Consider the following 27,112-nt stretch of genomic DNA (forward strand, 5'->3'; position numbering starts at 1 on the left):
TATAATAAGAGCCGATATAAACTAGCCTATATGAAACAAAAAGCTATTGCTCATACAATAATAGGCCTAGAATATTTTTTTGAAAATTCTAAAAACAGATTAATTGAAAACACTGTTTTATGGAATAATTACTGGGCAAAGCACTTCATATTCTTAACTACTGAAGGTATTGTATTCATCAGCCTCCCTGCACGGGCTCCATGTGGAGGAGTAAAATACTAAGATGGGTTCCGCTGCGTCTTATCCGGTAGCCCATACTTCCTAGCAGCGTCCCTTTTGGTTGGAGGCTTTGACAGACATCTTCCCACTGGAAGCTTAGCGCGTCACGATGAGGGCGGACAGTGGTGTGGTCCTGTGTCACGGGAGGCTGAGGGTGCCGCCTAAAAGCGTGCCGAGTTATTGGATACGTGTTGTTGCTAGGGGCGTGGGTTGTGCCGTGAAATATTCTAGTTATCCCAAACCTGGAAGAAATTAAACATAGGAAGACAACAGCCGTATCAGCTGGACGACAGACGCGTTGAGAGCTGCCTGATTCAACCTGAGGGAAACTGTGCCGCAGTGAGCATTATCTGATAAGCGATCCTGTCCATCCTGCACTCTCCAGGACAACACCATGGAGAGGAAACAAGTACGCGAGGATAGTTAAAGGAACAGTGCAGAGAAGCCGAGGTCACACTTCTCTGAACTTATTCAGATTTTCACACTGAACACCCCCTATTTATTTGCATCAAACAGAGTCCGGATGGGTGATCCTCTACGGGGTATGACAGCTGCGCACTTGGGCATCCCGTGATGTGTCTAAAGATGGATTAGTGAGCGGCACAGTCTAAATATCCTGTCCTGACCGCTGTAGGCCAGCGATTTGTCTGCGGAACTAATCACATTTCTATACTTTGGGCTGGAGTGGCAACCTTATGCAATGTGGAGGGAACTGTGTTCGTGAGCTCATAGGTTAAACTGGCAATGACATCAGGCTTAACTTGAATAGCTCGGTGCTGTATTGCAGCAAGGTGGACCGGGGCGTGAGGTGGCAAAGAGCAATGCGCGCATCCTCAAAGCTAGACATTTTGTGGTAGTGTTCTGTGTCCTAAACAAATTCAAGGCATAAGGCCATACATCCTGATCCGACGAACTGCGTCACTGCATGCGAGTGTTGCAGGTAAGCTATAGACAAATCCCACCACCGGGAGAGGAGCATGCTCATCATTCTTCCTGCACAATGTCGCCGGTAAGTGCTTAACATTTTACCTGGGATGGATTCGGCGGATCATTCAAGCAAAGATCCGCCACTGGGATCCACATTTTCCTCAGCACCCAATTTAGACTCGGACATTAATGCAAATGCCCGTAGGCCTATTTATCAGAATGGGACGGACCACAATGTCAACATCCAAAACGCAGCCCTGCGAGGAGCAAGTGACCCCAGCGCATACCCGTACACAGACTACCGGGCGCTGGTCCGCCAGAGGTTCATTCGGCGGAGTTTGTGGGTGTCAGACAGCGAGGAGCATCAGCCGGTTGACACGCCGGTGGAGTCTGCCAACATCAGCCCGGTGCCCCACATTGACCTGCGGACACTCGTTGATCGGACCCGGATTCTGCACGGAACCTGTGTGGGCCTCCCGGACACTTCAAGCACGGAGAGCCAGGTGGTGCTGAAGGACAGCGCCACGGAGAGCGTGAGCGTCGACGAGGAGAAGGGAGACAAGAGCCAATCCGAGCCAAAGGTAGAGGCTGCGCTCTCGGATGTCACAGGTAAAGCAGGAAGTGATGAGAACGAAGAGGAGCCCGGGACGAAGGCTGTGTCCACTTCACCTGGGGGGCGCTTCCTCAAGTTTGACATTGAGCTGGGGAGAGGGTCCTTCAAGACCGTCTATAAAGGTCTGGACACCGACACCTGGGTCGAAGTGGCATGGTGTGAACTCCAGGTGGGTTTATTGATGATGCAGGTCAACCAGCCAATGATAGGCTTATTATCTGAGTTATAAAGGACTGTGTGTTGGCCCAAAAAAGTCAGTCCTTTGTCAGTTTGCAGCCTTGTGCACAGGTCGCCAGGAACCCAGGGATCTTTCTGGATGTGTTTTGATTCTCCAGAAAACAAAGGACTGGTTTTATTACACTGTTACTTCATTCATTTGAAGTTGAAACAGTGATATGTGCACATCTAACCAGACCTGTAACTGATCATATCTAACAAACTCTTTGGTTGGGGTCTCTCAGGTAGAATAGTGTTATTGTCTGAATGGTCCGTGGCACTTTATAATGTTTAAATTACATTTCCTGCTCACAGGTGCCTTAACATCCAGGAGTGAATATGGATTATTGTCAGATTTTTCTGCGTATTATTGTGGTTATTTCCTGCCTTTTGTTCTTTCCCTTTTACTAGATTCAGCCAGTTCAGGAGCAAGTTGAAATTGATGAACCAGTCAGCAGTTACAGGCATTTGTGTGACATACTTTCTTATTGGTGATAGGTTTGTTATCAACAGAGTAGTTCTGTTCCCTTGTTTTTATAATCTCATATTGCTGAAGTGTTATGCTGTACAGCACACAGATGAGATACTGCGTTACCCCATTCTGTTATCTGTATGTAATGAGCCATCATTGAAGTATTTGTTCTCACTCAGGGACTGAGCACAAGTTCAAAGTATTGTTACAGGGAAGAGTGAGGAGGAAAAGACATTCATGTGTTTCTTTTACTTTTTGTCAGCGCTCACATTGCACCAGCTTTCCCTCTCATAATACTGAGCCTAAATGTTTCCATCATTTAGTTTTGTATCACCCGAAGATGTTTATAAGACGTCTGTATTTTCCGTTTCCTCTATATACTTTCTTGAATTATAATTGAATCGAATCAAAGCAATTCAACTCTGCACCTAAACAGTATTCAGTCTCATGCAGGTGAATTTATTTAGACACTTTAGTTAGTCAGAATTTTAGCACGGGGCTAATATAAACACATCTCATCTCTCTCTCATAGCAGTGACTGTTTACTGTATCACTAATCTATGTGTGTGGTAATCTAATGATCAGTTTAGATGCTATCCATGTGATATACAGATTACCCTGTAGACAGACCTGTAGACAGTGGTTGCTCTTTCAGGGCTCAAAATGTGTACAGTCTGTCTAGAGCAAAAAACTGCCCAAGATTACATTTGAGAACACTTAATGAAGTATCATACTACTTCGAGAATTACTACAATTATATAGTATTTTCCAATAAAACAGAGGCACAGACACGGAATATACTGTGGACACATGAAGACTTAGATTTCTGTGTGTCTGTCTTTTTAAAAGGTTCTGATATGTGAGGAAAATGTCCCTGTTAATTGGTTCAGCCACTGTTTTAACAGATGGTTCACATCTTTGCTATACCTTTACTATTGTTAAGAATTTATAAAATACTTTCTTTTCATATGAATTCCTGTATAGGCATGTTTATTGTAATGCCTTAAGTATATAAACAACCAATAAGTCAAAATCATGTTTTTTTTTTCTGCAGTATGCTGTTTTTTTTTCTCCAAACTTTTATTAGCAGCTTTATTTTAGTCAATGGCTGGTACTTGCATACTGGCATTTAAACATTTTGTAGGGGCAACAATGCAAGCTGGTTCAGGCTACATTTAGGAACCTTTGATTTACTTTAAATGATCATAATGAGAATGACGTTTGTGACTTTGAGTCCTGCAGCAGGATTTTATAGATTTTAGGATTTTAGTGTGGCTTCAGAACGAATAGAGCCAAAGCTTTTTTTTTTTTGTCTTCCTACTCTTGCAGAATCCAGGTTCACCCCATCAGGCCTGAGGGAATAAGTAATAACAATCACAGCACAACTCAATCAAGTTGAGACATAAAATGAAATCACTATTACTTAATGTTGTGCGTATCTCACAGCTCTTGTTGGCAACAACACAGGTCTAGATTCCAATGAGGCACATTTTGAAACTGAAGTTCTCTGTTTTGTTGACGTACACACTATAATATACATAATGCAATGAGGCTATTTGGATGTGAAACTTCAATTAACAAAGTGAGCCCCCAATTCACTGAGCATCTTGGTTAGATCCCACATTTCAGCCTTGGTTCACGGCTTTTGTAACTTGAATTTAATAACGCACGGTTGAGTAAAACTATTGCTCATACTGTATAGGAGTATAACTTTAACTTCAGTTTTGAAGTCATCATTAGGGATTTAAAGTGTGCCTTAAAGTTTTTTTCAGTAGTTTTTGTCATCTATCGAGAGAAAAAAACTAGTATTTTTTAAACACTTCTACATTATTAACTGAAGTTTCAAGAGTACATTTTAAAATATGTATCAGAAAAGGCATGTATCATGCATGATTATCTCTACAGTAAGTGCATATGTACAGTGTGTGTGTGTGTGTGTGTGTGTGTGTGTGTGTGTGTGTGTGTGTGTGTGTGTGTGTGTGTGTGTGTGTGTGTGTGTGTTTGTGTGTGCGTGTTTTTCTGTCTAAAAAGATTCTTAGGGGAGCTCTAGTGATGATTCAACCATTCTGTCCCTGGAGATGAGGGCCTTGCCCTCTGTGCCTCGCTCACAAAATGCCACTGTCTGTATACAGTGTGTGTTTGTGGGTAGGACTAAGAGTGAGACAGCAGAAAACTTGGACGCTCATAGAAAGATTTAAAAATCTGATTTGTAGAGTAGCCGGTGCCTGGTGTCGAGCAAACCTAGTTGAGCAAACCAGGGGGCTAGTCTTGTCACTTATTTATCCACTAATGATGATCAAACATCGGTTGAGTGATTTATTTATCAGATATTAGCAAATTATGCTACATAATTTAGTAAAATGCCAGAACACCTAACCACTTTGAGATCTGTGTCTCACTTTTGCACATTATTAGTCTTGTTTGACAGCTTAGTAATGAATGCTAAACATGGATTTATACCCCTGTGGTATTAGCACACAGAAGTGTCTGGAGAGTGAATCCTGCTGATGCAGCCCTCTGCACCAAGACATAGAGAGAGGAGAGAGGGAATGGGGGGGGAGGGTCAGCTGAGGACAGCGAGTAAGACTTGTAGTATTTGATACACAGCAAAACAAGAGTTCTATATTTATATTCATTGCAGCATTATGTCTTCACCACTCCACACTCCATTAGATACAAATGTCAGTGCTGTTAATTCATTTTTTTACAGTCTTTGTGTGCAAAATGAAGACTCAGTAAAGCAGATTCTTTGTTGTAAGTGCCACACCCTGTTAGAGCTTCTCTCTGCAAGGAATCATTGATAATCTGTAGGTAAACTAACTAGAAAATATGAACAGAGAGATGAGACAAACTGTAATATATTGGTTATACATTAGAGTCAGCATTGTGAAAGCGGGGAGACATATCCTTCACAATGCTGCTTGTAATCTAAGACGCATTAGGCTGCACACTGCATAGGTCACTATGGGCTGTGACTGAAATCTGATTTCCCAGCATCAATCAATAATCAATGCCAAGTGATGCAGTATAGGTTATTGTGTATCCCAGACATTTAAAACAATAAATGCACCCTCATTGTCATCATTAAAATGTCTATATTGAGACAGCGGGAGAGAAAATCCAGAGGTCATTCAGTCTACCATGCTGACTGGAGAGAAACAGAAATGTAGAGGAGGTTCGCTGTCAGTTCTTTGACTATTTATACGACAGTTCAGGGAAGGCAAGGTCCAAAATATTGATCCAGTATACAGGGTTTCACTCAGACTTTTTTTGTGTCACATTTAACATTTACTGATTCAAAATGGAATTTAATCTTTTGTTTATCTGTCATGACAGATGTGTCTGTCTCTGTATCACAACATCAGATTAAATAAGGATTTTACTTTATCTGGATATTCAGCTGTGAGGTGTTTTAATCACAGTAGTGATTAAAAAAGAGTAAATGGTTCAGACCGCCATGTTTACTCACTCAAAATGCCCGGGTTATGTTCACTCCAAACATGAGCCACAGGGAGGTCGAACAGAGCTTCCCCCCTGAAGCAAATCCAGACAATATTTAAGGTGGTGGAAAAGGGATTGCATCTTCCATTACCACTTGATTTAAGAAAAACACTGAAAATGACAATGATTCAGCCCCTCCTTCATCCTCCAGCGCCCCCTCAAACTTGTTAAATTTGGACACATTGACCACTGCTGAAGCTTCTCCTCTGATAAGGCTCCAGAATACTGAAAGAAAGTGAGTGGATGAAAATGGAATTTTTCTCATAAAAAAAAATAAATAAAATGTCTTTCTCCATTTTCCCCAGGAACGGAAACTGTCCAAAGCTGAGAGACAGAGGTTCAAAGAGGAGGCAGAGATGTTGAAGGCTCTCCAGCATCCCAACATCGTGCGATTTTATGACTTCTGGGAATCACCCGTTAAAGGGAAGAAGTGTATCGTTCTGGTGACAGAGCTAATGACCTCAGGGACACTAAAAACGTGAGAGTCAATATGAAAATAACAAAAAAAGCAAACATTTTCTATAATTGTCTTTATTGGTATGTTTGAGATGTCTTGGTATGCTCATTTTAGCTTATACTGTATGTGTCCTTTTCAACCTTATACTCGACTGTAAATCAATGATCGCAAATATTATTCTCTTATTGCTGCTTGTGTTAAGTCAGTTTACAACAACCTTACAGTAATGGTCATTAGACTGTCTACATCATGTGTATCAAGTTGCAAACCAATTGAATTACACAATTACACTAAATCTAATAATAGACTGTAGATACTGAAAGATATACACATTAATAGTTGTAATTCTAACATTGTTTTTCTTGCTCAAAGTTATTTAGCCTAATAAACACAATGGCAAAAAGGCAGTCAAAAGGAGGAGATTACTTTGAGAATAGAATAGTCAAAGATTCATATTGACTGTGTGTTTGCAGCTGATGCTTAATGAAAGCAATACTATTTTGCAACACTGTACCAGCTCATTGAAAACATTGTATCAACACAGTGATTAGTAAGGACAAACCGTGATATGTCAATTTGTCTATTACCATTCAATGTTTTTCAAATAGCAAATATCTATATCTGGTGACATCTAGAACATCTCTATCCTCCCACAGGTATCTGAAGCGTTTTAAGGTGATGAAGCCTAAAGTTCTTCGTAGCTGGTGCAGGCAGATTCTCAAAGGCCTCCACTTCCTCCACACAAGGACTCCTCCAATCATCCACAGAGATCTCAAGTGTGACAACATCTTCATCACTGGTCCCACAGGGTCTGTCAAAATAGGAGACCTGGGCCTGGCAACACTGAAGAGGGCCTCCTTTGCTAAAAGTGTTATCGGTTAGTCATCAGCTAGTTGGCAAGACACTGTTTTATAGAATTGTGACAATCAGAATAATTATTTTAATTCGCAGTAACTGACTTTTTGGGCACTCTGACATTATCACTGTTTAGGTCGATATGGCAAACGTGTTGATACGGAGCAACATTAGCATTCATTTGGAATCGTGACTCTCATAACCTGATGTATGTAAGACTAATATTAGGGCTGCACAATTAATCGCAATTTTATCGAAATCGCAATATGGACTAGTGCAATATCCAAATCGCAGGGGGGGGCCGCACAATATTTGTTAAAGGCAAATATAATTAAGTATTGTGGTGCTGCAGAGACGTCCCAGCCTAAAAAGAAAACATTTTTGTTTGGTAAAGGCCTTTAATTTTATTATTTTTCAATAAAAAGGAGAGTAATGATACAAAAATGATCACCCCCCCCAATATTGTGAATCCAATTGCAATTGCAATATCAGTCAAAATAATCACAATTAGATATTTACCTCATATCATGCAGTCCTGTTAGCTCTGTTTTGGTCTCTACCAACTTCTGAACGAAATAGCTGTCTCTTTAGCTGCTAAATGCTCCACTATGTTCACAAGCTAGTCGCTAACTTTGTCTGTCTGCCGTTTGGTGCACAGTGGGGCAGAAAACAGCTGCCTGCTGCAGCCAAAAACAACACTGATGAGGGTTGATGGTTGCGTGATATTTCTCTGAGTTTGTTACTACGAGTGACCCCTTTTATTGTTAATACAGACATTTTGATTATAGCTGCTTTAAACTCTAAATTATAAAATTGTGTTTCAAAATCTGTTTGTTCCGTAGGCTATTTGAATGGCACTAGCTCACATTTCTGGTATTGATCCCACTGAAATGGGATGACACACTGATTACTGCATGTGACTTTATAATTGATCTCCCTCTCTTGCATTAATTCTCTAGGCACTCCAGAGTTCATGGCCCCAGAGATGTACGAGGAGCACTATGATGAATCTGTGGATGTCTACGCCTTTGGGATGTGTATGCTGGAGATGGCCACCTCGGAATATCCCTACTCTGAGTGTCAAAATGCTGCTCAGATCTACCGCAAAGTCACCAGTGTGAGTTCACGTTTAAAGCTGTTAAACTCATTGCTATTAAATGTTCTTAACAAAACCGAGTAGACCGTGTACCATTAAGGCTGAGTCCGGGTTTGAATCTGGCCCCTTGCTGCAGGTCTTCCCCTCTCTCTCCCCTTTCCTCTCTGTCACCTTCTAAATCAAAGCAACATGCTTATAAAATATCTTTAAAATAGATCTTAAGAGTAATTAAGTCAGCGAAGCTACTGGTCATACCAGAGCAAGTAAGGCTCTAGCTGCATTAAATTGAGCAAGGGTGTGTTTTATTTCTTAGGAATTAGGAAAACTTTTCATTCTTAAGGAAAGTAATGTGTTATTTATTTTTTCAGCTGTTACATAGTCTTGCTTTAACCAGCAAATGTTTCCTCCTACAATTAATCAGTTATTATAATTTGAATCAGTTTTTTGTGAATTGACTCAACTAATTGTTCCATAGTCCCAAAATTCCTCTTGTACAGCAATATGTTCTTAATCCCCAGAGTTGAGGTGTCTGGGAGAAAATGTGTTTTGGAGAGTCTGTATGTTTTTTGACACTGCAGACAGTACTCACTGCTTCCTCTGGTATGCAGCCACACGCTAAGTACTGCTGTTTTGAGTGTGTCAGTTGGTGAATTGAGACATGTTAATGCTGGTTTGTTTTGCAGGGGGTGAAACCTGCCAGCTACAGCAAAGTCAGTGACCCAGAAATTAAGGAAATAATTGGGGAATGTATCTGCCACAGATGGGAAGAAAGGTAAGTAAAGCAGGACCTTTGGCGGGGCTTCGGTTGGGCTCGTGATGCATTTTGTATAGAGGTTGATTCTTACCTTAACACCGTGCTGTTTTGTTTCTGTTCATGCAGTGTGCCATCAATGCCTGTATTTGGCTCTGACACAGTTCATGTTTCTGTGTGCATCATTAGGTTAGGTTACTATCCTTATGACCTATAGCCCAGGGCAGTAGCTGGTGTTTGTGTTTTTGCTGCAGGTACTCCATCAAGGACCTCCTGAATCATGCCTTCTTTGCCGAGGATACAGGCGTGAGGGTGGAGCTCAATGAAGAAGATGATGGGAAGAAATCATCCATTGCTCTGAAGCTGTGGGTTGAGGATACTAAAAAGCTGAAGGGGAAGTACAAGGACACTGGTGCCATTGAATTTTCCTTTGACTTGGTGAATGAGGTACCAGAGGTTGTTGCACAAGAAATGGTAAACAAATATTTGAAGTTACTGAAAGAACCATTGTACTTTGGTGAATATACACAGACAGTAATTGTAGAGTTTGACTTTTTCTTTACACCATTATTTATGTTTTACTATGTGGGTAGCAATCGAAAGTCTGAAACCAGGTAAATTAGGTGTTCCAAGGAAAGGATTGTTCCCTTTTTCTATAGGATGTATCCGCTCTCTTATGACCTTGGCTTTGTGTTGGTACAGGCCAGACTGCACTTTGTGTTCCACAAGCTTCATTTTTCATCTCGGCCATAGCCTTAGAAAATACTCATTTCTGTTTGGCCGGCTTGTGTTTGTTAAAATCCACTGACATTTCAAAAATAGCTCTAATTCAGTGCACAATAAATATTAAACTGCAGGTAACCATAGTAACAATCCTGCTTTATGCTACGTTACAGTACCAGTTAACTCCCATTGATAAAACAGATTAAACTGGCTAAAAACAAACATTGGATGGTGATTTAAACATAATTTCTCATTTTGCCTGTGATAAGTCGTATAAGTAATGGTATAAGTAAAAAAAAAAAGAAGTGAATTACAGAAGTGTCTTGTAATAATATAGCTGTCTTTACTCTGGAACACAATATTGGGCCCTTTTAATTAGGTGTAATGTAACTAAGAGTTGGTAAGTGGTCATGTCGGTAATCATACGCTTGAGGGATGTACTGTATTGATTGAAACTAGAGCAACTGATCAGTTGATCTTTGCAAAACAAACATATGAGAAGGCATGAAAAGGCAGCTCTTTGTTGTTCAGGGCAAGAATAGAGTGTAGATTTGATGACTGATTACGTAAGGTGTTGAATTACAACCATGACTCAGTTTGTTCTGAGCTGCAGCAAGCATCTTACCTGTGTCTTGTAGGTGGAATCAGGTTTTTTCCTGGACTGTGATGTGAAGGTAGTCGGGAAGTCCATCCGGGACCGTGTGGCTCTCATTAAATGGAAGAGGGAGCGAACGGTCTCGTCAGGAAATGGCGAGGCAGCTGTGAAGAAGCCACAGCAGAACCTACTGCAGGTGCCCGGTACCGTTGTACCACAGGCACCCACATTAGCTACGACAGAGTATGAGGACCAAGAGGTGGAGCAGCAGACCCTGATCTGCACTGTGCCAGCCACCACGTCTGCCCCATGTGAGAACCTGCAATTAGAAGCACATATGACTGTATCATATATCATAAAACCTCAGTGTTACTGTTAGAATTCTCTCACCCATTAACAGGAAATGACACTGACCATGCCTTAAAATGGTTAAATTGGTATTTGTGAATGTAAATGAGAAAGGCGAGTGCAGCGCAAGCAACACCTATTAATCATCAATGAGACATAATCATCCAGCTTTTGAATTTGAATGAATAAGATGCTACTCCACTGTCTCCCTCCCCCCTCTCTGTCCTCAGTGTCTGTCCTTCCTGTAGAGGGCATCGTTGTGAATTATAATGTTTATTCACTCTGTCATTACAGCTGACAGCAGAGTGAGCTCTACCATGCAATTAGATGATCTAAGCAATCAGCAAAATGGCGCCTACCAGTCGCCTTCAGAGCCCATTTCCACAGCTCAAGTGATCTACAGTCCTCCTGCACAGGTTGACCCTCAGCTGCACCAGGGGCCCTACCAGCAAACCACAGCACAGGCCTCTCATGAAAACTACACACAAACATCCACTCAATTAAATCAGGGAGCCTACCAGCAAACGACAGGTCAGCTGCATCCTGGGGCCTACCATCAACCTGCAGCACAACTGCACCAGGGGTCTTATCAGTCTCAAACAGTGAGTGACAGTATTTCTTATTTTTGTGACAACTTTCTTATATCCTTCAGTTTGTTTTTCTGAGTTGTAACAACAATTTTATTTTCTTTTTTGGAATGATACCTGATCAGCGTCACCACAGTGATCCCTTTGTATGTCATGACCTGTTCATCACTGAGAGCGCAGTGTGTTTTAGGCGTGGAAGCGCCCCCCTGGTTGAAGCGTTACGATGTAGGAAACACTATCTCACTAAGACCATGAATAAAAGCCCTAGTCTGTGTCTGTCACAGGATTTGGTTTCAACAAAAAGCACAGAAAACTCAGCGCATGCCACAGACTTCCTGTCCTCTAACTCTACCCAGAATCCATCATTATTATCTCCTCTCTTACACCCACATCAACACTCTCATTATGACTCAGCAAGTAATTTCAATTCACCTCTCCTTCCCCTGAATTTACAACCTCCCTCAGAGCTCCGTCTGAGTGTCCCACGCAGCCCACAGCCCCACCGCCACTGCAAGGCTTGCATGTCTCTCCTCCTGAGGGATAAGTCAAAGGCAGGTGCATCTCTGGGACACATGCATACATCTGCCAGAAAGTTAACTTCAGTCTCGAAGCCAGGCTCACCCACATTTCCTCATCTGGCAAGTTCTCCTCCAGTCACTCTTCCTTTTCTTTTGGCCTCACCCCCTTCCCCATCATCAAACAGTCAACCAACCCTGGTGACTTCCCCTTCACATCTTTCCCCACCCTCACAAGTTGTGCTTCCACGGAGTTTGTATGAAGGTGGAGATCTCACTCTTCTCAACCACTGTCTCCATCACATCGTCGGTCGCAGGACCAGTTCCCCCACCCTCTCTGCTAATCATCCAATGCACAGGCAGGGGGAGGTTGGGGGTACTACCTCCTCAGTAGTTGAGCATATAGACAAGAGGCTGAGTCTTGATGTCCCACTCTTCTCTCGCCCAAATCTGGATTGGAATCGGCTGTTATCAGCACTGACAGCCAGTGAAGGCAGACCAGATCCACTGGTAGGTTAGAGAAGGAGGCTTCATATAGAATAAACTTGCCAGCAGCCTCCTGCTGTATCTTTCATGATTCTGCCAGCTGCTTTGCTCCTCTGGTATTTTCATGTCTCTGCTCCTGCCTAATCCAAAATAAGGTCTCTGTTTTAGTGTGGCAGCGTACAAAATAATGTGCAAGCCCAGTTTATGGCAGTATGGCAGTTTAATGCTTTAACTTCCCTTTTCCATTTTAGCTTGCCCTATTAAACCTGCTAAAAACATCCCTCTCTACTTTCTTGCTCATGACTACCCGTGCTTTGACACTTAAAATTGTAACCTTGAGCTTAATAAGTTGAAGCGAATACACAAACATCATCGTGTGTCATATTATACCTAAAAACAGGGTCCAATAAATGTGATCTCTTCTATGTGTTTCTGACAGACAGAGTCTGCTCCAGCTACACCAGCCCCTATTGTGCACCAGAGTAGACAGACAGCACAGAGCTTCCCAGCTGCAGACCCCACTCTACAGCCACAGCTTACTGCCCAACCCAGCCAGGAGCAGGTACTGCATGCATACTCTGGCAACAGCTGTAGTAAGATGCAAAAAGCAGAATTAGGAGACAAAAGTCTGGAAGTCACCCCTTGCAGGTCACCAAGAGATAATTAACAGTTCCTAATGTTTGTTTGACCACCAAAATTACTTATTCCATAATGGGCATTCCGTGTAAACTGTTTTATGCTATAGTTAACTAGAACATGCAAATTTACAGGAGATTAATGCGCAATTTAGTGGTACCAGCTATCTGAAAGCACACTATTTGTAGGGTATCTGTGTGAGGTGGGTACAAAGTGCATCTCTGCATCGTCCCCTTTTTAAATGCTACATCACATACTGTATATTTGTGTGTGTGTGTGTGTGTGTGTGTGTGTGTGTGTGTGTGTGTGTGTGTGTGTGTGTGTGTGTGAGAGTGTAATTGGCTTTTCATGTGGTTTGTGTTTTCTTCCCATTTGTCTTTCCTCCCTTTAGTGCCATCTCCAACCAGCTGCTGTCCTTTCCCAGGTACAGCCATACATCATTTCTTGTAACTTAACTGCGGGCTACATTACATATACTGCAAACCATACAGAATAAATGAATCACATTAAGTACATCTGCTCTGCAGCACTATTTTATTAAATTGGAGATTTTAAACCAAAATATCTTGGCAGTTTAATTCAGTATTAGCTTCCCTCTCCAGTCAAAGTAGAAAACAAATGTTTGATTTCCTTCCTTAGCTGTTATCTGCTGACCAGCCTACCTCTCACCTGAGTCCTCCTGATATATCTACCAGTTTTCCACAGTCAGTGTCCAGTACTCCTCCCCCTCTCCTGCCCCTGCAGATCAGCACACAGGTGCGTCGTGGTAGCATTAGAAACACAATATCAAACTAAGGCCGGCTACACGCTGGTTGCGTGGCGTGAGCGTGTCAGCTGCGTGTCATGTCTGTTTTTATTTCGGCTCCCATGTTAACAGGTTAAAACTTACACACTGCCTGCATGACACGCATGTCTCGGGCGAAAACGCGTGCATGCTAGAAATAGAACCAACGCCTATTTTTCATTTTTCATGCAAGCGTGTTGGAAGCGTTTCCAGGCAAAATAGAATAGGAAAAGATGTTTATATGTCATTTTGACACAAATACATGTTAGTAAATGACATGTTGATGTTTGAAAGTCTCTAGGTTTTGACATAAATGTAATAAAAAAAAACAAATGTTGCACCTGTCAATACGAACGAAATATTCTGTAGCCTATTTTGCTGTTAATACTGCCGACGTTGTCTTTGCTGTAATCAAATCAGTATATATTTATGTTTAACATGAAGTATACTACTGCTTGAGTGCAGTAAATCAATGGGAAACATACACGTGTACAGACAAGGCTAGCAACAGCAGCACCGCATCAGACACGTTTCTGGTGTGTAAAGATACGCAGCTGACACGCAACAGAAAACACCACACTCATGCGACACAGCCAGTGTGTAGCCGGCCTAAGGTAGAGAATTTGATAGAAACATCCTACTAATGTTAGTATAGGTTACAGGGTTCATACATAAAGGGCCTGTGTGAATGTTATTTCTATCGACTGGTTCGTATTTGTTCATTTTATATCATTTTCCCTTCTTTCTCAGTTTCCCTCACCATATCCTGTTCAAATAGGGGGCCTCACACCCTCTCCCTTCCCCTCATCTCCTCTGCCATGTGCTTACAGCAGCAGTGGCCCTTTTATGTCTAGCTCCCACTGCTCACCTTCACCCCACCATCCTTCCCTTCCTCTGACCCTTAATGCCACCCTGGCCTCTATACCCACTCTCATCACCCCTCAGACCCCTTTGTCCACACCTCAGCACGTGCCCAATGTGGCACTCCCTATGCCACTTTTTGCAATGGCCATGTCTCCTGCAGTGCCCCAGCAGGGCGGTCCTCTCACATGTCAGACAAACCTTGGTAGCTTCCATACCACCCATCCCTTACCTCTCTCCCAGGTACAACCCACCCCATACCCCGCCCCCTACCCTGAGCAGGAATTGGCTCAGCCACCTGTCCAGGTGAATATTCGGCTCAGTTCTCACTGTTGTGGTTGGGTAATGGAAATAATATCACCTTATTATAAATAATATAATAAGGTAGCAATGCGTCTTAATTGTGGGTATAATGCATGCCGGGCATGCATTTGGGGATTTAGAAGTGAACAATATTTGTATTAATTAATGAACAACACCTAAACACCTAAATGTGGTATTTTTTCCAGGTACAGATGATTGCACCACAGGATAATTTGGGAGATGTTCACCTTTTGGCTCAGGTCCACCCTGTCTTGCCTGCTGTTCAGACTCCTCTCTGGGGAAGCGGATTAGATGCAGAAACTTCTGCAGCTGGCCGAGACTTAAATGTAGCTCCTACAGTTCAAGCCCCAGCCTCAATCTCAGCTACAGCCCAATTTGAAACTCAAAACCAACCACCGCTTTCAGTATCAGCTCAAGCTGGAGTCATGCCTCAAACTCCAGCTTCAACATTTGTTAATGCCCCGACTTCAGTCCCAATACAAGTTCCAACAGCAGTGCACACCACTGCCTCAGCCCCAGTTCAAACACCAGTCTCTGCATCAGGTCTCACCTTTGAATCAGCAAAAGGCTCATCTACAAGCTCAGAAACATCTGTCCCAGGTTTAGGCTCTGCTCTCATCCCTGTCACGCTGCCAGCCACAGCTCCTGTTGCAGCTCCAGTTCTGCAGCCTGCTGGCATCCAGACAGTAGTCTCAGTGTCTGAGTGTCCCAGCATGGCCACAACTCAGCAAAACTTTGAGTCGACATCTGCATCTAGCACCCTTCAACAAGAGCCCTGTGTAGAGGTAGGAATAAAGCCAAAGTTTGTACTTTTTAATGTGTAATATGTATACAATATGAGATTGTATTCTGAACAAGCCGCCATGACTGAAACCAGACCCACAAGACGCGTTCGTCCAAATAGCTGCCGGTTTTCATTTTTGGGCGACAATACAGATTAGCGCCGCCTGCTGTTATGGAGACGTATTACGTCTCGTCGCTTTGGTGTGTTCCGAGGCACTTTTTTGACCAACTCGGGGAGACTGATCAGTCCAACTGCCTTTTCTGCCGTGGTCAATGTGTCTGCAGCTTAAAGCTTATTCAAACCCCAGGCTGTGTTTCAAATTACGTTCACTTCAGTCTCCATTTGAGACTAACATATCCCTTTTAAGGTCAAAAGCTAATAGCACACACCTACACTCATTTGACTATTATACAGTCTTGCAACGACCCATTCTTTATAAAATAAACCTTTACCAAGGTATCCTAACTGTTTTGCACCTGCCCAATTTTCTGTCTTCAGGATGTGCTTCAGGACAAACCCGTATTCTTACCTAATTATGCCTATGACAGGTGCGTGTCAAGTTTTCCACTATCTTTCAGCTCTTTATAGATTCTGTTATAATTTTCTGTGATGAAAATGTGTCACCAACCAAGAGGTGATGAAGTGTTTTAATTTTTTCCTTTTATAGTCTCAACTCGGATGTGGCATCTGGTAAGGAAACAAGTGACGGCTATGACAGCTTGGCTAGTGGAGGGAAGGGGGACGGAAAACCCAGGAAACACCACCGCAAGTCTGCTCGCACTCGCTCCCGGCAAGAAAGGACCAGCAAACCTAAACTGAGCATGCTCAATGTGAGTCATGGTGGTGTCATTTATTTTGACAATTGAAGTTACAATGTCTTAAACATTTGATGTATCTGATTGTAAAGTGTCACCTCGACCCACACAGGTTTGCAACACTGGTGATAAAATGGTCGAATGCCAGCTGGAGACTCACAATCACAAAATGGTGACATTTAAATTTGATCTGGATGGAGATGCCCCAGAGGAAATTACCACTTACATGGTTAGTTGAACCTTTTAAAGTGTGCAGTTTTGTCATTAATTGGTTATATGTATTGTATAACATCTTTAAAACGGAATGCTTGCAGGTAGAGAATGGGTTTATCCTACTGTTAGAGAAGGAGATCTTCATTGACCAGCTAAAGGACATTGTGGATAAAGCTGAAGACATGCTGAATGAAGACATGGAGGGTGAAAGGGCCTCCGCCTTGAGTTGTAGTCCTGAACAAGGCCAGATTTTTGAGGGCCTGGTAGGAGAGGTAAGAGGGGGGTATATATATATGAATATAGTCTGTACAGATACATTACACATGCTTATACATTAATTTAGAGTACAGAGTGACAAGTAGCATATTGATTCACATCTGTCTATTGTCTGCAGAGTCAGCAGCCTGGAGCACCTCAGCCTGTCTATCAGCAGAATGGTAAAACAATTATCTCTTTCAAAAATGTATCCTTCTGTATGCCTCCTTTTTGCATGTCCTATTCACTTGTAAGAAAATGGGTGGTAATTGTCTGAACTCTTGGATTGCAGTTCTTCATACAGGAAAGAGATGGTTCATAATCTGCCCCGTAGAGGAGACGCCCACATCCAGCCAGGAGACCCCATCTGATGGTACAGCTACACAGTCTCCGGGGAGTTCAGCCACTACCCAGCCTCCTGACAGTGGCACTGCAAGGCCTTCTGCATCCAGAGGTGACGTTGTTTCTACAGAGCAATTTCAGCACATTTGACAGCTTCATTGAACAATAGCACTACCTTGTGGCAGTGGAAACATCCTACAGCTCTTGTGTGCAATGGTAACATAAATTCTTTTTTATAATTTTCTCTCATCTTCTTTTTTTTCCTCCTGCAGAACAGGGGTCGTCCTCCACAATGTCTGGTGGAAGTGGAGGTTTCACATATGATATGTATGGATTCTGTAGCCCTCCAATAATGTCCAACACAGACCCTCTCCTCTTAGCTACTCTGTCTCCCCCTGTGTCTGCTCCCCCGACCCTTCAGTCAGTGACATCACTGGAGCCTGTGGACAGCTCTGTGCAGCCCAGTGTTCATCATGCCCAGCCAGCCAGAGCTCAAACTTTGCCCCCGTCATCCCCACACACGTCTTTCCCAGTGGATGAGTCACAGGGATCCCCTTTGGGCTCCATCTCCCCGACCCATGCAGCTCAGCAGATTCCCGACATGACATTTCCTGTTTCTACGGCTGACGAGGTGCCCTGCTGCCCTCTGGTCATGCCCCTGTCTCTGGATGTTAGCGGTTTACAGGGTGGGTCTCCTCTCACTCCTCTTCCACTCCAGGAGCAAGTTCCAGCCAAAGAGCCACTCTCTGTCTCCTATGCCTCTGCAGCACGCAGCGAGCGCCCACAGCAGCCTGTGGTGCTGCACCAACCTTTTTCCAGCGTGGGAGGGACCAAAGTATCCTCACTACCCCAGAGCCCAGCGCTATCCCAGCCCGCCACAGGGCCCGCTGAGTCAGACGCCGAAGGACGTCTGGGCCGAGGGGGCTTTGTGGACAGCACCATAAAAACACTAGATGAGAAACTAAGGAACTTGCTCTACCAGGAATACGCTCCCATGTATCCATCAGGTAGTGCTGCAGAGACACCAGGCTGTGGCACAGAGTACATCCAGTCTCCTCCTGGTCCAGACAGCGCCACAGGAGGGTCAGGAAACAGCACACCAGGGCCGATGGGAGAGGGACGCTACAGGGCAGGAGAACAGCTGGCAAGTACAATAATCAGTAACTTCTTAAACTATATAAATCACTTTAATACACTAGAAATGCACTTGGAGAGTTACACTCCCATGTAACTATATACAATTTGGTGTTTTGAATGTACAATCCATATACAGATATAGATCGACATTCATACATACACGTACCTACACACACACACACACACACACACACACACACACACACACACACACATATAATACATATACATATACATTTACATACATACACACAAATATATTTACATACACATATTTACATACACTCACACATACACACTGTATAATATAATAACCCTAATATATTTGACAGGGCTCCAGACTGCGACCAAAATTTGAGAGTGTGCGACTAAATTTTACATCCAGTCGCACATGTGCGAGCAGTAAATTTGCCATCTTTTTTAACACGTTAAACGTCGAAATTTCGGTACCTGAGAGCGCGTAAGCTCAAGCTTATCTGTCCTCTCTGAAAATTGACAGAGAGCGGAGCTCTGACACAAACACACACACTCGCACACACACGCATAGCTGCGGACGGTGCAAACTACGTCGGCTCTGCAGTTTTGTTGAAGCCACAGTCAGTCACAGAAATGCCGATAAAGTGGTTTCAAGTGTGGTTACAGTTTTTCAAAACTTCACGCAGACAGCGTTTGCTGCGATATGATATTAATGGAGAGCCGAAAGCGGTCGCGGTGCTGTTGACGTTACACTTCCTAAGCAGGCACAACAGTGGTTTCTGTGTCCTGGTGACTGACTGACTGACAGGCTGAGGTTGTAAGGCAAAGCAACTGTATTTCTACAGCACCTTTCAGCAACAAGGCAATTCAAAGTGCTTTACATGAAACATTAAAGAGCAATTAAAAACGGTCATGAAAATAAAACAGGCTAAAAAAGAATATACAAATACAAGAATAAAAGTTACAGTGAGTAAGAAATGAATAATTATTCAATTTAATAGGTTGTAGGGATGGGTTTGGGAGGAGGAGGATTTTGTTTCATTAATAAAATAACATAATGTTCTAAGTACATAGGATAAATAGGTTTGACAATAATTTTTACAACTGAAATAATTGTTTTGTAATTATAGAGGGAAAGTACCAAAAAAAAGGTACCGTTGGGTAACAGAACCGAATTTCAGGTATCGGTACCAATATTGGTTCAGTAGTAGCCTAAACAATGCATGTTTAATTTGAAGTTGAATTCATTGTAATTGTAGACTAGAGCTGGTATATATATATTTTTTGTTTTTCATGACAACGATGGTGCTGTCGGTTAACCTTCTATGTTGCATATTCAAAAGTGACACTGAATTTGAAACAGCACATTGTAATTTCTGCATCTATTATCAAAGTATTTATTAGTAATACAGTGGAAATTAGTAGAAATGTGAATATTTGGTTAGCATGTTGATTTACGGTGTGTGCCCCTAAATTTTCTGGTTGCGCCCCTAAACTTTTCAGTTGGGGGCCACTGTGCTCCTAGTGAAAAAAGTTAGTCTGGAGCCCTGTTTGACCACATTTCTCTAACTTATAATATGATTAAATTATTACCACAAATTTACCAGTATATCTTATTTTAATTTATCACATTTATCTATTATAATATATACAGTATATATACACAAACATACACATACCTCAATGAACACACATTGCAATTGTTAAACGCCTCCTTCTTTCCTATGTCTTTTGAAAATAGTTGCTTTGTACCTTATTTTGAACTGGATTATGTTTGGACATTGCTTTAGTTCTGTGCTCAGACCATTCCACAATTTCACACCACTGATTGTAATGCACTGACTTTTTATAGTCGTGCGAACAGCTAGAACCTTGAAATTAAACGTATTCCTTAAATTTTAACCCCCCTCTCTATCAAAAAAGAACTTCTGAATATTAATAGTCCGTTTCTTGCTTTATACATCATTTGTGCAACTTGAAATTCAACCAGTATATACATACAGTTGGAATTGAAATGTATTATCTTAAAATTTGAGATTTACTGTAACTCTTGACCTTAAAAAACAGAAGTTGACAAAATAATTTTACCACAGGTCCACTTAGTTTTTAGTAATATTCTGCTGGGGAAGATTGTGTGATATTATCCAGAGCTACAGAACAACTGACCTTGTAGTTAGATTGTTTTGTGTATATTAAGTTCAACCCTTAAGTTGAATTTAAATTATATGAAATGTTTATTTAAATGTATTTCATTGAAAAAATAGGCATGCTTTAGTTTAGTTTTTACAGACATTACTGGTATAAACAAACCTTTTACAGTTAGTAGTTGTCTAATGTTATTCTATGTATTTAAAGACCTGTCAATCAGTTGGCAGAATGAACATTGTTGCATACATTAAACCCAAATGCAGTATATCACGTGTCAAACTCAAGGCCCACGGGCCAAATCCGGCCCCTCGCAGATCATGATCCAGCCCGCATATCAATTTAGGTTCACAATACATATTGGCCCACCTAGTTTTTTTTCCCGCTTTTTCTGACGTCTTTTTTTTTGACGATTTGTAACTTTTTCCGACTTTGTCACTTTTGCCGAAGTTTTTGGGTACTTTTTTTTTATGATGGCTGAGGAACTTTTTCCTGACTTCTTTAGGACTTTATGTCGACCAAACTGTAAGTGAGAAGACTATATGATACATGCAATAATACAGTCAAAGATATTCGACTTTTTCGATTAAATAAAAGCATATCGATAAACTAAACATGTCTGGCCTTTGATGTGAGTCTTATTTTCCATTGTGGACCTTAAGTTGAGTTTGACACCCCTGCAGTATATTATAATAGTATAACTATTTGCATGTAGGGAAGGACTCCCCAAATACATTTTACTTATTTTAGAATTTTTTTCACTCATAGTTTGCCAATTAATGTTTTATTTGATATATTGTCAGATGCATTCCAAATAGAATGAACTATACTGTGAGCCATGAGGATACATGTAAATACATTTTAGTTGTATAAAGGATTTCAAGAACAACTGCACTGCCTAATTTTACACGAGCTACAGTAAGATTTCACAAGAAATATTTAGTGAGAAATCTTAATATCACCTCTATATTAACAGTTATATAATAGGACAGTGATAAATGGTTTATAGTTTTCTAATGTCTCCTTTTTATCTCTCATCATGTTACCTTTCAGCCTCAAATTCCAGAGAGAATGGATAGTTTAAGCACACTGAGTGACTCAGCCGTGTGTGGTAAGTACAGCACACACAAATTTATCTAACAAGAGTGACATCATTACCTTTTATTTCAATTGATGTTTAACTATATGTTGCTAACTGCAGTGCCACATTTTTAATTGTTGTGGATTAGGGCTGCACGATATGAGGAAAATATCTAATTGTGATTATATTGACTGATATTGCAATTGCAATATGATTCACGATATTGGAGGGAATGATCATTTTTGTATCATTATTCTCATTTTCATTGAAAAAAATCAATATCATCATAGTGTGATTTTTGCGAGGATCTTTTTTTTTTCTTTAGTCTGTAGGATATGATTTGTAGGCTGGGACTTCTCTGCAGCACCACAATACTTAATTTAGAATGGTTTTATGCATATTTTGCCTTTAATAAATATTGCGCCCCCTGCGATTTGGATATTGCACTAATTCATATTGTGATTTCAATAAAATTTTGATAAAATTGCGATTAATTGTGCGGCCCATTATGGATATGTTTGCAGCTTCCCTGTCAAGAAAACATGTCCCTCACTCTGCTTCCTGCTCTGGAACAAGAGGCCGCTTTAAGGTACAAAAGGGAGATTCTCCTCACATTTTAGGGCATACAATATGTCTTTCAGATTAGTTCAACTGCATTTGCTGTTACAGGAGCAATACATGATACCCTATAATTACCTAGTTTGTTCTTTGCTTTTGGCAGATAATCGCTGTTCCTCCTGAAGTGGCCAACAGACGAGATGTGAAGCAGAGGAGCTGGAGCAGTGCTGCCTCACCGGCACACCCTGGAGGATACAGCGAGGACCACGTCCAGGCTGAGGCCATGACTGCCTCCACCACAATTGGTCGTTTCTCTGTGGTTAGCACTGAAGATGACATCACACAGAGGACACGTTGCAGCCGCTACTCTGCCCCACCTGATTTCTACTTGGACACACCTCCGTCCATGGCCAAGCGGGGCTCCCTGCCTCGCACCCTGACCTCCAACTCTGTCGCTGTGGATGTCACAGTTCATGCTCGGTTCCTCTCCTCAGACTCGGGGGCTGAGAGCAGCCCTGCAAAGCTGGCTCCTGCCACCCCGTCTCAACATACTCGCTCTGAGCGCAGAGGAAGTGACCTCATGAAGAGGGCTGTGGCCTTCCTCCGTCGTTCAGGGCGCAGCAGCAGTGTGCAGAGCTCTGACTCACCAAGTAGGCATGGAGGCGTGCATGGCTCGGCCTATGCCAGCAGCGATAATGACTCAGAGATGGAGGACTCGGACATGAAGAGGGAACTACAGCGACTCAGGGAGAAGTAAGTGTAGCCGCTGGTTTGCTTTTGGCCTCATTTAGTATTATTTAACATGAAAATATCTTGTCATTTAGCTCGTAAGTGACCAGTATATTCCTGCCTCTATCCCGTCAGACATCTGAGGGAGATCTCTGAGCTGCAGGCCCATCAGCGGGGGGAAGTGGAACTACTGTATCGCCGGCTTGGCAAAGCCCCGCCTACGGGCCTGGGTCTCTCACACGTTGCACCACATGCTGGCCGTAGGAAGAGGTCCAGCAAGCACAGGCTGAAGCCTGGTAAACTTCTCAGCCCTCTGGTTCAACAATTTAGGAATGTCACAACCAAGACTAGTGACTCCAGCAGATCAAGTGAGTAACTTTTCAGAATGGCCAGTATTATAAGTTGAATATTTACAGCAGGACCATTCCGATTCCTGATTCCTGATTCCTGATTCTGTGTGTGTGTGTGTGTGTGTGTGTGTGTGTGTGTGTGTGTGTGTTCAGGTGCTGCTACAGGTACAAGTGAGCCCACAGTGAGTTTAAATGGCTCTCCAGCCAAAGGGTCTGTTCCTACTCACGGCAGGGCACGGTCATGCACCAGCCACCTTCCCAGCTCAACCTCAGAGCCCGTGCAAACTCAGCAGCCCTGTTCCCTCAAGGGCTCTTTGTCTTCTGATAATATTTACGCTGGACTACACAGAGACGGCACTGGCATACAAGTTCCACCAGGACAAGGTGACCACCAGCATTACACAACAGAGCTAGCTTAACTGAACAGTATTTCCACTAATACTATGCTGTAAACATGTAGAGTCACCAGAGAATGCTCTTCTTACCCTGGTGTCTTCTCCCTTTTTGATTATACTCCTCTACAGGCTGGTCTAATTACCCTCAAACATCTGAGAGAGTGACCTATAAATCGAGTAGCAAGCCACGAGCTAGATTTCTCAGTGGGCCTGTGTCTTTGTCTATCTGTTTGTATCTCTTCTCTTCCCCCTTAGCCTCATTTTGTTTTGGTTTCCATTATTATTATCATTAATTTCTCTACTTTTAGCTCACTAAATTTCTTTTTTCTGTCTTTTCCAAATATTCTGCAACACTGCTGGTTCGCTTCGTCTCATTCTTATCACTTGCCTTTATCTTGTATTTTTGCTTGCACAGAAGTATATTGCTTATTCAAACCCCTGTAATGTAAAATTGAAGTTAAAGTAAAGATTATGATTGATTAAATGTTTGTTTTTTTAAACACTAGAATTATTTATACTAATCATTCCTGTTTATTGGACTAGTTAACTCATTTCAGAAGCTTGAGGTTTGGATAATCAAGGTTAATTTAAATAGTAATGGGCATTATCTCACATTTCAAGTAATGCTTGTGCTATTTGTCCACTTTATAACATACCCATTTTTGTAACTTATCCACGATGCATTACTGGGCAATGGACTTCTGCATGCCACATAGGCTCCCGATGTGCTATAACATTGCTAATCTCTCATCTCTTTTTAACCTCTCTCTGTATCTCTAATACTCCAACACTGCACTTTGATATGGCTCTCATCCAGACCACTTGCATGACTTTGCTAATAAATGGACTGTGTTGTTTTAGGGGACTAATTGCTTCATTTGTTAGTTTGGTCCTTTGTTTTGTGGCAGTATTCAGCAGCTTTGTTTTGCACTGCATTTAGTCATTGAACATTTTTACCAGCTAATGGAAACAAACAATTGTATAAAGGCTTTTTTGTCTTATAGGGTCAACACTGAAGCGACTGTGTCTCGGCAAAGATCGTAGCAACAGTAGGTAGAATTACAGTGTCTCACAAAAAAATCATTTATGTTTGTTTATATAAGTCTAATCATGTGTGTCTCTTCAGGGTCTGGAGCCGGGCCAGGGCCTTTCAATCAGTCACAGCAGCCGCCTACCGGTGCCACACCTCCTTCTCATCAGCCAGTAATGGGACTGGCCCAAGCTCAAGCCAATAACAGCAACAACAAGACAAGCTCATACACTGGCTCATCCATGAGTGCCAATGAAAACAACCTGCCTGAAGACTTCCAGCGGCTGATGGAGGACTGGGCCCAGGAGGTTCTTATCGTCACCCACAGGCCGCGCACTAACTCTCTGAGCATCAGTGGGCAGCAGCTTTGGAATCAGGTTGTGCCTCGAACACGTGGACAGCTGACTAGTGCCTCAGATGTGAGTTTCATGCTAGTTATGTACCAGTTTTTGTTTAACCAGCCCTGCGGTCATGAGAAACAAAATGATTAAAATCTTAAACAATCTTTAAGAGAATTTAGTTCATAAAAGAGATACAGTGGTCGTGCATATAAACAGTGTTTAGATAATGAAGACAACAATAGGCGTTGACAAAATTTTTTTACTTGCCTAGAAAAGGCAGAATTACATTTAAAAGTACATACACATGAAAAACCATTTACACACACACACACACACACACACACACACACACACACACACACACACACACACCCACACACACTATAAGCTTTAGAAAATAGAAAAGTTTAGTTTTTAATGTGTTACATGTTATTAGGCAGCAATTTGATTACATACTTGATTGTATTGTGTAAATGCTGTTAATCACCAATAAGTAGTTCAATATCTGCCCATTATCTAACCATTTTAGGTATCGTGGACAGCTCAAGGTCCAGAGGCCTGCAGTCTTCCCCTGTCTTGGCCTGATAGCCCTGGGTCAACAATGATGACCAACCCCTCCACATGGCCCCATCCCAGTTATCCTGCTCCATTCAGGGCCTTGTCCTCACCTCTCTCTGTTAGCCACTGGCCTGGGTTGCTATTCCCACTTCCTTCAGGAGTCTTTGCCTTTCCTGCTGTGCCCTCAACCCAGGATGCCCCCAGCCCTGGTCCAGTTCCATCATGTCAGCCGCCTGACCCCAAAGCCAGGACTCTCTAACCTGAGTAGCATTGTGTCTTCCAATTCCATTACCAAAAAAGAAATGTCCTTATAGTTCTAGTCAATCTTATGTGCATATGCTGTATACATTTAACCAGCATGTATTTATTTATATGTACATACCTGTGTCCATTCTTGAGTTTTATGTTATTTGTTTAAATTGCATCAACATACCTCATGTCCATATTACAGTACATAATCCTTGAGTGCAGTGTAATGGTAGTAGTACATTAAAAGATGTATAATTACCCCAATCAGGCTTACAAGAGAAGATTTTCTTAATTACTTATAAATGTACCTTACCACTCATTGAATGTACATAATGTACTGTTCATTCATGGTACGCTTATATAAATAGTTCATGTTTGTGTTGCTCATATCACTATATATATATATATATATATATATATATATATATATATATATATATATATATATATATATATATATATATAGGCTGCCGTGTGTATATATTAATTATTGTTAATCTGTACATAGCTCCTGTGTTTGTACAGTTAACATGAGATAATCCATTGGTCGGTGCTGCAGATATGTGTGTTAATGCAACACCTTGTTAGCCACCATCATGCCATCACTGTGAAAACTTGACATCCCGGTCACTAGGACTGGATGCTTTATTCTGCTCTTTCAGTCCAAGGATAGTTTTCATTTTTCATCGATTAAATGCTTCCAGCACAAGCGCTTGAAATATCCTATAGAGATTTGAATGAACTTGAATTTTATCTTCAGGTGAAAAACACCTGCGAGAGTGCCTTGAATTGCAGTTTCAGTTTTATGAAGAAAAGCATTTAGATCCAAAGCAGACACGAGATATTCTATGTATGCTTTCACCTCCAAAGGTAAAGTATGTGATTTGAATAATGAATGTGGATTGACACATCTTTGATTTAGCAACAAAACATAATTTAACACTATAATCTGGTCATGGTGCAGTTCATAAAATATCACAGATTGTAAAACAAAATCTTGTTCACTGAAGTATTTTTCTTGTGGGATTGCTCTACCACCTGCACCACCGCCTGCATGAATACACTGATATTCTAAATGTGCACAGGTCGATGTGGTGAGTTACAGGATGTAACAGGAGAAACTGGCATTGAAACCATACGTCAAGGAGGGCTAAAGGACTCAACATACGAGTCAAAATCCTAATTATA

The 27,112-nt window shown here is 41.9% G+C and overlaps 1 protein-coding gene across 1 annotated transcript; it reads left to right on the forward strand.

Annotated features, from left to right (window-relative positions):
• The first annotated feature begins 945 nt into the window (after positions 1–945).
• On the forward strand, positions 946–26,188 carry wnk2 (WNK lysine deficient protein kinase 2). The gene is made up of 29 exons (XM_078248588.1): positions 946–1,928; positions 6,254–6,426; positions 7,062–7,282; positions 8,220–8,377; positions 9,040–9,128; positions 9,362–9,581; positions 10,469–10,736; positions 11,068–11,375; positions 12,801–12,923; positions 13,389–13,421; positions 13,637–13,753; positions 14,532–14,948; positions 15,152–15,751; positions 16,249–16,298; positions 16,418–16,580; positions 16,678–16,794; positions 16,880–17,050; positions 17,173–17,215; positions 17,326–17,487; positions 17,648–18,519; positions 21,687–21,744; positions 22,239–22,303; positions 22,436–23,025; positions 23,137–23,369; positions 23,505–23,735; positions 23,876–23,974; positions 24,751–24,795; positions 24,873–25,195; positions 25,647–26,188. Exons 1-29 carry the CDS (start codon positions 1,254–1,256, stop codon positions 25,932–25,934), a joined length of 6,912 nt encoding a protein of 2,303 aa, XP_078104714.1. The 5' UTR covers positions 946–1,253; the 3' UTR covers positions 25,935–26,188.
• Positions 26,189–27,112: the final 924 nt, after the last annotated feature.

Source organism: Sander vitreus, chromosome 4 (assembly GCF_031162955.1).
Source record: "Sander vitreus isolate 19-12246 chromosome 4, sanVit1, whole genome shotgun sequence".
NCBI classification, from domain to species: domain Eukaryota; kingdom Metazoa; phylum Chordata; class Actinopteri; order Perciformes; family Percidae; genus Sander; species Sander vitreus.

What these genes read in the sequence shown, in the direction of transcription:
- wnk2 (XM_078248588.1), top strand. Translation starts at nt 1,254, where the DNA reads ATGGATTCGGCGGATCATTCAAGCAAAGATCCGCCACTGGGATCCACA. An exon ending in GGTCTTATCAGTCTCAAACA is followed by an intron (nt 11,376 to 12,800) that starts GTGAGTGACAGT and finishes TGTTTCTGACAG; the next exon opens with ACAGAGTCTGCTCCAGCTAC. An exon ending in TAGTGACTCCAGCAGATCAA is followed by an intron (nt 23,370 to 23,504) that starts GTGAGTAACTTT and finishes GTGTGTGTTCAG; the next exon opens with GTGCTGCTACAGGTACAAGT.